Raw genomic sequence first — 12,424 nt, 5'->3', positions numbered from 1 at the left:
TAGGGGGCATCGCAAGGCTCCTGTAAGTACCCCAGCCCTTCCTACACTGCTCTCCATAGCCACACTTTCCTCTAACCTGTGGAGCTCTGAGTGCAGAGGCCAGCATCTAGAGCTACAGTCTGCACACATGTACAGTTGATTCCTATCACTGAGTAGACTCAGTCCAGACATTTCTGAAATCTGTTAAACATGTTTTTCTTGAAAAAAAGATTTCATGCTCAAGTAAGTTTTGGAAACACAGAGTGAGCAGCATTAATTAGATTTATTCCTGTTAGTGTTTCTCAGAGCCCTTATCGCATTAGTGTGATTTGACCATTGAGTCACTGTGGGAACAGCTCCCGGGGTTCTTAAGGAGCATGGCTGAAGATAGATTAACTTCTGTTGAGTTACTGCTGCTTCTGCTGGTCCGCCTTCAGCCCATTTAATCAAAGGCTTTCTCAGATAATCTGATCAGGTTCTGGATTACGTTTATACCCCTAACGTTGGCAAGTAGGAGACATTGATAACAAATTATAGAACCTATTTATATAGTTTATCACGGGTTTGGAAATTTCTCGGGCTGCCTTTTGACAGGTAAACAGGGGTAAAAAGAGAACTTTAGTGTGTGGGCATGAGAGACGACCGCTGAATGTGTCTAGGCTAGGGTGCTGTAAGCTTTATGAACACGTGAAATCTAGCCTTTGCCAGGCAGAGCAAGAAGACCAAAATCATAGCCTCACCTCAACGCTTTCATCTGGGCCCTTAATTACTCCTGGTCTCAGGAGCAGTGCTGATGGCCGATATACATAAGGCTTTGGGGAGTGTGGCAGACTCAAGTGTGAAGGGTTCTACTGCCTTAAACCTGGAACTACACCGGGGTTTAAAGATTGTATCTGTGTACTTAAGCAAACCGTTCTCAATGAGAATAAAAGTACATATTCTTTACAGTACATTTTTTAAAAAGTTTGTCTCTCCCAGAGAATTTTTCCTTAGGAAATGACACAGTATTGCTTCATGTTGAAATGAGAAGCAGGGGTATCTTAGTGGGATGGAGGTCTCCAGCACCACCACCACCAAAAAGAAGGGATAGGGCTAAAATCTGCTGAGGAAAAAGCGTGAATGTCAAAGCAGAATTGCTTTGTGTGATATTTAATACCTTCCTGTTTTCTCCCTGTTCTTACAGTTTTTTGAGGTGCCGTTTGACTCAAACATGAGTAGAACAAAGAACAGACCTCTGGTTCGTGGACAGATCAGGTAAGCCATGATTGATCCTCCTCTCCATCCATCGGCTTGCTCACCCTGAAGCCTGTCTTATTGTCCTGCTCATTTAGCAGGATAATTATGGTAAGTTTTCACCTAGCTCCCATGACCTATCTAGTCTCAGCTTCTTGGCCTCATTGGCAGTGTCAGATGAGTTCACTTGTAGAGTGAGCCTTAAATCCAATCAACAAGGTATCAGATGGCTGTTCCCATCACATTTGTACTACTGTTGTACCAATAGCTTGCAGACAGGTCACTGTTGTAGCTCTCGGGGCTCACAGCTGGGTAAGGCTGATGACTTTTTCTCAAGTAACGTGTATGGCACTCTCCAGCACCGTGAGCAATATTAGTCAGTAGAGATGAAACATCCAGTGAGTGCCAGCTAGACCCCTTCATGTTCTGTGCCATAAGTAAGTGGTGTCTTCAACAATGGGGTCTGTCTAGTTAGGACATTGCCCTCCCCATTATATGATAAGTTCATTTAAATTCCATTCATATGTGTACATATTTTAGGAACCTTCTGTGGTCGTAGGTTTCAGTATGGTTTTCCTAAGGCCCGTAGTGTTAGCTGTTCCTCCTCATACTTCCTCGTCTATGCTGCCCTCCCATCTTCCTCCCCATGTGATCCTCCTAATTCCCCATTCATCCACTTTAATAGTATATCTCCCGTCCTATGGAAGAGCCAGAGAGAGAGAGAGAGAGAGAGAGAGAGAGAGAGAGAGAGAGAGAGAGAATGAATATGGGCGTGTGCTTTAATTCACTTACCAGACAGGCAGTGTCATAGACTGAAGGGCAGTGATGACTGAAGTAACAGTTCTGTTTCTCACAGGATACCAACTTCTTAAGCAGCTTGTACAGTGTTCCAGATTCTACACAGAGACCTATCCTGGTGATTTGTAAATACAATAAAGAGTATCTGACCCAAGCACAGGATCTCCCTCTTCTCTTGCCCCATCTGCCCCGTTTATTCTTCTATTGCAGACCACTGTTCTGAGCCCAGAGGTTCTGGAGACCTCTGTCGAGTGCCCTGCACAGGCTATGTCTTCACCTCTGCCCTTTTCCTTACATTTCTTCATGTGTTTTCTAAAGCCAGGCACTTGGAGGCAGCCTTGGGCTTCCTTTGACCCTGTCTTTGTGTTTAGTGCCTCCTGGCCTTCTGGCCTTCTGGACAGTCCTAGACCTTGTGTGGTGTTGCCCACACTTGCTGGGCCTCTTCAGGTGGGTGCAGGTTGCTCAGCAGCAATGGGAGAACCATTCTCTTGCTTCCCCTCAGTTGGCAGATGCATCTTCCAATGATCAAATTAGTTCTCACTTAAACCTTTTCCCAAAATGCAGTGAAGACAGAACATTTTGTCTCTCCAGTGTCGCCGAGGCCTGTTCTCAGTGCATGTCCCTGCGGCTCTTCTGCCTCACCCTGAGGGTCTGTTCTCTTGATCTCATTGCCCTCACCCTGTGCATGCCATGCTCCTCCTGTGTGCCAGGCTGACTATGCCCGCAGTGCCCTGGAGCTGTAGGCTTTGCTGTGCTGCTGTTGCTACATCCCACTTCGTACCAGGCGCTGTCGCAGCCCTGCTCAGCACTGTCTCTCCTGTACTAAGTTCTGAGACCACAGTCTGACAGAAGTCTTGTGATGGATGCACCAGTGAACGTGGCAGAGTACTGATGGCAGCTGTCTTCATTAGGGTTTCTATGGCTGTGATAAAACACCAGGACCTAAAGCAACTTGGAGAGAAAGGGTTGGTTTCATCTTAAGTGTCCAGGTCACACTATCTCTGCAGCAAGTCAAGGTAGGAACAGAGGCCATGGGGGAGCACTGCCTACTTGCTTGCTCCTCACGGCTTGTTCAGACTGCTTTCTTAGGCATCTCAGGTCCACCATCCCAGGGATGGCACCTGAGCTGAGCTGGGCCCTGCCACACCCGTCATTAATCAGGACAGTGCCCCCACAGACTTGCCCACAAGCCAGTCTGCAAAGTATTTTCTCACCTAATAGCTCTTCGCAAATGACTCTAGCTTATGTGACATATATTAAAGCTGGCTAGCACAGCCGTGATGAGTGGATAGACAAACAGATGGACAGATGAGTAGACAATAGAGAGTAGAATTATCTCCCGAGGGGTTGGGGATTTAGCTCAGTGGTAGAGCGCTTGCCTAGGAAGCGCAAGGCCCTGGGTTCGGTCCCCAGCTCCAAAAAAAAGAACCAAAAAAAAAAAAAAAAAAAGAATTATCTCCTGGACCAGACAAATACAAAAGTCAGGATATTTTTGGTTTCCTGACATGTCTGTCAAAGCAAGCACACATGACATAGACTGCCAAGGCACCGGGGTCAGGAGTGAAGGATGAGTCCGTGAGCTTTAAGATTAGAGGACGCCAGCCATACAGGATGGCAAAGCAGGTTAAGGCGCTTGCTGCCAAGCGTAATGACTTCAGTTCAGTCCCCTGGGTCCACTTGTTAGAAAGAGAGAACTGATTTCCTCAAGTTGACCTCTGACCTCCACAAGCATGCTGTGCATGCATACACATATAATAAATAATAAATGACAAGATTATAAATAAATGGAACTGTAAATGCTTTCAAAGGGGATAAGAGGAGTGCACCTTTAAAAACAGCGCTGGACTCAATGGGCAGGGTAAAGCAGATGGCGCAGGCTAAGGAACAAGGAAGAGAAGGCTATGAGATGCAGTTGGAAGAAACCACTGCAAGAACTCAGATACACCTGGGAAGCCAGAGGCAGTCACATGTGTGCCACACTGGAGCCAAGTTTCAGCTAAAACAGGCCCTCAGGGGGTGAGGATCACTAGTAGAGAAAAAAGTGGAGACCTGTTACAAGTCCCAGAGGATGACCTCAACGACAGCTAGGAGGAGGAAAAGGGTGGGAGTGGGAAGACTGAGTTACAACATTGAAGACCCTGAAGTCCTACTGTGTCTAACCAGGCTGATGAGAGGGCGGCTGGCGGCTGCTTTCCAAGACTCTGCCTGCTATGTGGACTGCCTGTCCCCCACAGAAGGGCTCTGCCCACTCCACCTCCCTACCTCACCACTGTGACTTTTTGCCCGCTTTTTTCTTCTCCCACAACTCTTGCTCTCTGACATGGCCCTGCACTACTTTTGTCAAGTCCTACAGGTCTCAGGTAGTTCCTAAGGCAGAGGAGCCAAGAAAGGTTAGAACGGAATCATTGAGACCTAGTGTGCAGCCTAGTCCTCTGACCACCGCCAACCTGAAGGCAGAAGGGAAGAGACAGGCAGCCTTCCCACCACAGCCTCCTGATGGCCAAGTGCTTTGATGCTAAGTCTCTGCAACCTTTGCTTTCGTCCCCCTGCAACATCACTAGACCATTCTCCAACTTGAGTGAACATAGCCACTGTCCCCTAGATGTGTGTGGACATAACCCCGCATGTCCTCTATGGATGACTTCAGGGGACCGTGAAGGATAATTTAGAGTCTAATATGTTTCCATTTAGGGCTGACCTACATAAACTGAATACATTGTGGAACTGGGGTGTCTAGCCTGAGACAGCCTCAGCCCTCAGTGCTGCTTACCTGTCCTTATAATTGCTGCCGTTTTTACAGCTTTCTTACACGGGGGAGGGGTGATGCTGGTTGTAGCTGATAACTAAGGAAGAGCAGCGAGTTAATTCACTTTTTTAAATAATGAAAACATACTCTTTATATTTTAAATAATGAAAACATACTCTTTATATTTTAAACATAGAAATTTTCTTTATTTTTATTAGGATCGAAGGGTGAAATAGAGTTAAAATATAGTCTAATGAAAACAAACTTAAAAAAAATTATAATCTTTCTCACCTTCCCAAGACAAGTACAGAGGACAGTACCTCAGTTTTACTTACCTGCCAATAACCTGTATAAAATGCCACTTGCCATCTGGCATGGTGGACCATACCTGTGATCCGGGTAGTTAGAAGGCTAAGAGGGAGATCACAAACTTGAAGCAGCGCAGACTGCACACTGACTGTACTGGAAAGCACCAAGTATTTCAGATACAAAATGCCAGCCGCAGCTGTCGCTCAGTTGGTGCAGTCTGTACTCAGCATATGCCTGACACTGATTCCTGCCACCACAAAAGCCACTTCCTCCACTGTTCTGTTGTCACTTACAATTTAAAAAAATTTAAAAATAAATAAGCAATTGTTAATCTTACCCCATTTGAAAAATACTGCTTCCGTTTTCCACTCTAGTGAACAAAATGGTGCCTTATGTTACGATGGGTGCCTGGACTCATCCTACAACATACAGACATGATTCTTTGAGTGTGTATCCTGGACCAGTGGTGCCTTACAACAGCACAGGTAGTTAATGGACACATCTTTATAGCTTCTAGTTACCAGTGTCTTTCCTGTGGAAACACTTGACCCTGTGGCTTTCTGCATTTTCCTTCAACTCTGGGGCCTTTGTGACAGAATGATTCATCAGGCTCTTTAGTGGCATGGGAGTCACATGTGCACATCACTCAGGAAGGGCCCAGATGCACGAGAAGCCTCCTGGAGCCACAGTGCTCTCGGGTAAAGCGCTCTTGTATCTGCCTGGGAGGACGTGTGCAGAGAAGTGCTCCAGGGGGTTGGTAATGGAACTGTCTTAACCTTGCTGTCGTCTCCACGAGTGTAGGCCTATTGGAGCCAAAGCACCGCAGCTGTGCTCCTGGGAACATGTGATCTCTGACTTCAGACTGACCACTTCACTGCCAGTAGGGATTTGTCATGTGCAAAGTTAAAAAGCGGGAGGTTCCTGGGGCTCTGGTATCCTGTTGTTTGCATATTCTCACAGATCTTTTCTTCCTACCCTTTGTTACACAACTGTCCAGTGTTGTTGAACTGTCCTACCCAGTAAGGCTCCCATCTCCTGGGCACATTATTCCTAATCGGATAAAATGGACTTAGTAGTCCAAAGCTGTCTGGAGCAATGGTTTGACATGAACAGTCCCAGTATTTCCGCAAGATTTACTTTAGTTGCTGTAGGATAAGAACAAGCAGTTGTGTACAGCACATTAGAGCTATGGCACATAGAAGCTCTTGGGGAGTTGTTGGGAGCACTGGCTAGTCCTCCAGGCTCTGCCCAAGTCTGCTGAAAGCAAGTCATTCCGCCCAGACTCACTCAGAGGCCTCTCTCAGGACTTTCCAGCCATGCCACCCCTGGGGTCTCTTCTCTGGCTGAACACTTAGACAGGGCGACTTGTCTCCTAGACAGACGCCTGCCAGCTGTGTACAGTGGCTCTTCTGTTTGTCCTCTTTAGAGAGAGCATTCCCCTTAGCACTTGCTGCTTGCAGCTGACTGCCAGTTTCCTGGTCACCTCTGCTTCTTTGCCGCACCCTGCATTGTGCTCTCCAATGCTAACCTTCTGCAGCCCTCTCTCACTTAGATTCACACATCCCCAAAGTGACCATCTCAGCCTTAGCCCTCTGTCTTCAGTTTAGTTCTCTCAAAGCTCTAAGAGAAAAAACTCCATAGCCCAAGTGTGAGCTGGTAGTTCACCCCTGACCCAGATCCCTGGGGCAAAAGAAAAGCAAACTCGCAGTTGAATGTTAGAGATAGCAGGAGACAGAGGCTGCTGTGCCTGGGCAGCTTGTGCCTGACTTCAGGTGATGTTCATCTCCAGCTCTGGGTCCACCCGATGACTTCCGGCTATAATCCACCTGTCCTGCCTCAGCACGCACTTAATCCTGTCTGTGCTTCATTCCTTACACTCAGTTCCAAAGAGGACTCTTAAACATAGTAATAACTGCATTTGTTTGCTTCAGATGCAGAGGCCTCTCTACCCCTCCCCTCCCCTTCCCCCTCCCCTCCCCTTCTCTCCCCCTTCCCTCCTCCCCGTCTGGCAGGTCTTTCTCAGCATTTCATTGTTCTGTCGGAGTTGAAACTTTCTGTTTTCCTTGTTTTCTGAGAGTACAGAGAGATAAAGTCACCTATAATCTATCTTCATCAAACTCAGTTTAAATTTCCAATGTGCCTTATATGGTAGTAGTTCAGTGACACCCCTGTCATTGGTATGTCCAGATAAATTCATATCTCTAATATTCTCAAGGCCTATTATTTCTTCTAAATGTTTTAGAATTCTCACTTTTAATTCAACTCATCAAAAATGTATTGATTACCTGTGGTAACAGCATTATGCATGCTGTTTGTGTCATGGCAAACACTTTATAAAATGGACAGGAAAATTGGATGGGCAGCCCCAGCGTTAAATGAAATTAATACATTGGTGTGAACGAAGGTCTCTGAGAAGTCGTAGAAGACACAGAAAAGGACAGGGTGGACATTGCACGCCTGCTGACCAGGACTGCTGGATGAACCTTTACTCCTGTTGTTTTGGAAGGCATCTGTATTTTGATTACATCTCCCTTGAATTTTCCATTTTCCAGCTTGGTGATGCTGACAGAGAAATAATGGATGCCAACATTAGTTTTTCCGAGTTAATGGATCAGATGAGGGTGATCCATAATGCGTAAGCTTAGGTGTGGGCCGTAAGCAGGAGATTGCCTGATAAGAGCTGAGCAGGAGGTTATTTGGGGAGGATAAATGGAAACCCTTGGAATCGGGTCAGCCATACCTGTCTCTAAGATGAATGATGAAGACTGAGTTTTAGAACGAAATGAATGGATTGTTTAGTTGGCATTACTAACTTAAAGAGCAGGGTTTAGCTTAAGTATTACAGGGACTTACAGAAGACATTTTTCAAATTTACTGAAGGTTTTACCAGTAAGCACTTAAGCAAATGTAAACATCGTGTGGGCTACAGGGGAGCTGTATTAGTCACCACCCAGTCCCACTGGTCTAGTGGACGTGGACCCAACCAGGCACAGGCCTGCACAGCTTCCAAGGCTTGTTATGATTAGTCTCTCAGTGTGTGCATGCCACTAATGTAATAAGAACATAAACATTCTGTAAGTATAGAAATTTCTTTCTGTAACATTAACCAGTGATTTGAAGCGGCAGGAAAAACAAATTTGGTCTCAGCTTAGTTACAGAGGTGTTAATGTGGAGAAGATTGTTCTGGAATAAGATCGTTCAGTATCAGAAACCATGGAGTTGAAGAGTCAGCAGAAAGTCTTTGTACATATCCTCATGCTGAGTCATTGCCAAGACACACTGGGAGTCTCTGTCTCTGAAAGGCGTAGTCTCCCTGGTAGTCAGGAGAGGGGAAAGCATGCCTGACTGCGAAGTACTCTGTGTGTGACAGGTTCTTCAGGTCCCACATCCCTACATAATACCTGTAAGATATCCTGATATTCTAATGAACATTCACTAGAAGAGACAGATGTTATACCTTAGGAATTTGATCTGTTTTTCTTTTTGCTGTTGTTGTTTTGCTTAACAATAGTCAAGGTACACATAGGCTAATGTTCCTCTTCTCAAGACTGGACTGTACAAATTCCGTTCTCACTGGTGAGTGTGAGTGTGGGCTTAGGCGCTGTCTTTCTCGTGGTCTGTAGGAGTTTATTGGGCAGCACTCAGGGACAGAGAACATAAGTTAAACGTTGTTGAGAGCTACAGACTAACTACATACACTAAAGTACACCCTGGGAGATGTGTAGGCAGGATGGCGGACCCAGTTCTCAAAGACCACAGAGGGTTGCAAGAGCCTCAGAGCAGACATGGAGGTCCCTCTCCCACTGGTGAAGGGGTTCAGGAAGAAAAGGTAAGAGCCCCAGAACAAGCATGGAGGTTCCCCTCCTGCTGGAGGATAAAGGTGAGGAGAAATGTTCTTGGAATATTTATTGCTGTTGCTACGCCAGGGCTTCATGCATGAAGACCATAAGGGAGGTGTTGGTACACCAGCCTACACCAACACTCTTGTCTATCCACAAGCTGAGGAGAAGCATGAGGAGCAGCATTCATAAAGTTAGCAGGCACTTGCTCTCCTACCTAGACCCAAGAGAACAAACTATGGAGAGACCACAGAGCAAGTCCAGACTGCGGGGGCCTGCTGTGCCTGCCCTAGCTGGCAGCATTTAAAAATAGAAGAACCTCACATCAAATCTGAGACCAAGGTGATACACCCCCACTTGTCTGCACAGCCTGGGCCACTCCCTTTCTTGTTGGAGGGGGTATGGAATTGAAGGGTGGGCTTTGAGGTTTCAAAAGCTCATAGACCTCAGGCCCTGGCTCACTTCCTGCCTTGTGGTTGTGTCAGATATAAGCTCTCAGCTACTGCTCCAGAGCCATGCCTGCCTGCCTGCCTACCTGCTGCCACACTTCCTGCCATGATGGTCAAGGACTCAACCTCAGCACTATGCTTCCGTTTATAAGTTGTTTTGATCATGGCATCTCTTCACAGCAATAGAACAGTAACTAAGTAACATTGGAATCACCATCACCTGCAACAGACAGAGAGACAGACACACCACACACACACACACACACACACACACACACACACACACACACACACACACACACACCAGAAATTCCAGTCTGTATACAAACACCTCTTCTCTGTAATTTAAATGAATCTGTATGGCACCCTTGAAAGCTCACTGACTGCTTCTTCCTATCTGAGGAGGTTATCTCAGAAGTCTGCCATATCCTACAGATCTGGTCCTGGAAACCTGACTGGGGTGACAAGGGAATGAAGGACAGATACAGACAGATACATAGAGGAAAGCTGGTGTCTAGTGGGCTACACATATTCAGCCCAGCACAGGAGGAGCTTGGTAAGGTCTGTAGGGAGCAGTCTTAGGCTACAGTCATGGAGGAGGGCGCTGTGCTTGGCAGTGTAGTACCCACTGCTCATCAGTAGTACACATCCTCCTTGGGCCAGTGGATGGCCTTGCCCTCAACAAGGGAAGGCATGGCCATGAGGTAACACACATTCACTCAGAATGTCTTCATCAGCTCCCCATAGAGCTCAGCACAGGGCAAGGCTCACTGACTTCCTGTACTCTTTACAGCCTGACTTTTAAACAGCAGATCCCTCGTATCTTCCTCCTACATTAGTATAAGCAGATGTACTGTTTTCTTCTTTCAAAAAAGTTTTTCATATAACACATCCTCCATGTTTATAATCAATAATAAGTAAAAGTATTTGCTGTTTGTTACATTTCTTGCATTCCTCTTAAATGTGGTTTTAAAATTTACTCTTTTCAGGCTGGGGATTTAGCTCAGTGGTAGAGCGCTTACCTAGGAAGTGCAAGGTCCTGGGTTCGGTCCCCAGCTCCGAAAAAAAGAACAAAAAAAAAAAAATTTAGTCTTTTCAAATAGGATGTATGCCTTCATTTTCCTTGAGTTGTGATTCAGTGTTCTGCTGCTTTACCATATCACAGCTTTAGACTTACACAAGCTACCTAATAGGGTTCTATGGAGACATTTTCAGAACAGTTATCTGTAAAGACATTCCCCAAAAACTCTTTTCAAAGCTCAACTGCGGGATTTATACAGGAAATTAAAGTTAAATTGGCTTGATTTGATGAAGGTTTAAGCTTTTCTTTTGTGTTTGAAGAAAGGAAATTTTATTTTGTAATTTAAAAGTCATTTATTCAGGAAGAATGGCCAAGAAGTATGAGATTAATTTTTGTATAGGCCAAAATTACCTGTGGAGCCATTCATAATATAAAGCAATTTAATACAGTGCTTCCTGGACCCCCAACACACTGCTTACACAGAATGGCCCAGTTTCCCCAGGAAGTTATTTAGAAGTCAAGTAATTTAAATTACATTTATTAAGTGCGATGAATAGACAAACTCAAGCTTATATTTCTCCCTGTTTCTAATATCTATAGAAAATTCTCCTTCAGTAGATCTACATACATCCAGACGAGTATTTAGTAAACAAAGCAATGTTCCATTATAAGGGAGCACGTGTGACCCATGGAAATGTATGGATCAACCCCCACTCTTGTCTGTCAGTTTCTCTTCTGTAGTAGCCTTGGGCAAGAAAAGCAGTAGAGAGATTCGTAATTTGAAAGGTAATTCAGTTTGCATGTGAGTTTTGAAGTAAGCCATTCAGCCCTCATCATGAACCGTGAAGCTATTTGCATGAGCAGATGAGTCTGAAGAAGCACTCTCGGTCCTTCCCATGAACCCACCCTGCTCCACGTATATTAACACTCCTAAATCACTTGCACTTAGTGACTGCATTGCTGACATTGCCATACCCACTTTATGTTCATTTCTGATATTTCCCATACAAATTCATTGCAGCCAGAACCATTCAGAGCCCCTAGTGTCTCTGATCCTACTGAGTGGACACTGTCACAGCTGCTGTGGTAGAAGGTTGGGAACACAAACATTTCTGAAGAATCAGTCAGGTTTTATCTATTGCTAGTTCATGTTTTATTATTTGATAGAACAAAATTAAGTTTTTATACAAGTTGTAACTACAAATGCAAATACCTATGTATGTGTGTGTATATATATTATATATATGTATATATGTATGGATGTGTATATGTATGTATGTATGTATGTATGTATGTATGTATGTATATATATATTCTTAGGTCTGTAGGCTTCAAAATGAACTGGGGAAAGATTCACTCAGCATTTTCAAAGCCCCTCCCTATATCCAGCTCTGCTTAAAAGGTTCTCCCTATTTAAATAATGTCGTCTCCTTGCATGTGCTCTCTCATGCAGCTGATTTTACAGTGATAGCCCATGGGACTTTGGTCTGTGTCGGTGTGTTTAATGTCTATCTTCCTTTCTAAATAAAAATTTCTCATTTTCCCTTCTGTTCTGTTGCCAAGCAGCACAGTGATTGACGGCCCAGGCAGTGAGAAGTATGGGTGAATGAGTGAACAAACCAACAAGTGAAGGCCCTGTGTGGATAGTGAGTGTGCTATTAAGAGGGCCCATGAAGTGTATCCCCACTGAAGCTCCAGAGTAAGAACTCTGCCCAGGCAGCACAGCCGGGCACCGCAGTCCCTCCCCTTCCCTACGCTCTTGCTGTTGAGGCTGTGGACCTAACTGAGTTGAGTTGAGCTCCAGTAACAACACTGAAAGAGCCGAACACCCCAGCACATCTTTCTGTTGAGAAAACAAGGACCACGAGAGGTTAAACATCAGGTCCTGAACTAGAGTGCGTCCTGGCCAGTGTGGTTGGTCAAGAAAGAGGAGGAGGAGGAAGAGGAAGAAGAGGAAGAGGAGGAGGAGGAGGAGGAGGAGGAAATTAAAAGACTGTAAAATAATTTTGTTATAAGAATATTCAACAGGCACTGGAGCAGAGGCAGTAAA

General features: G+C 45.2%; 1 protein-coding gene across 2 annotated transcripts in view; it reads left to right on the top strand.

Annotated features, from left to right (window-relative positions):
• Positions 1 to 12,424, top strand: part of Cox10 (cytochrome c oxidase assembly factor heme A:farnesyltransferase COX10) — a 111,801-nt gene that overhangs the window by 80,913 nt on the left and 18,464 nt on the right. For both annotated transcript variants that reach the window (NM_001398997.1, XM_063269908.1), the window contains one exon: positions 1,163 to 1,233. In NM_001398997.1, coding sequence (NP_001385926.1) covers positions 1,163 to 1,233 — 71 coding nt within the window. The remainder of the gene's footprint in view (positions 1 to 1,162; positions 1,234 to 12,424) is intronic.

The sequence above is a fragment of the Rattus norvegicus genome, chromosome 10, assembly GCF_036323735.1.
Source record: "Rattus norvegicus strain BN/NHsdMcwi chromosome 10, GRCr8, whole genome shotgun sequence".
NCBI classification, from domain to species: Eukaryota; Metazoa; Chordata; class Mammalia; order Rodentia; family Muridae; genus Rattus; species Rattus norvegicus.
Note: the sequence above shows the minus strand (reverse complement) of the source record. Positions and strands in the feature narration are given on the sequence as shown.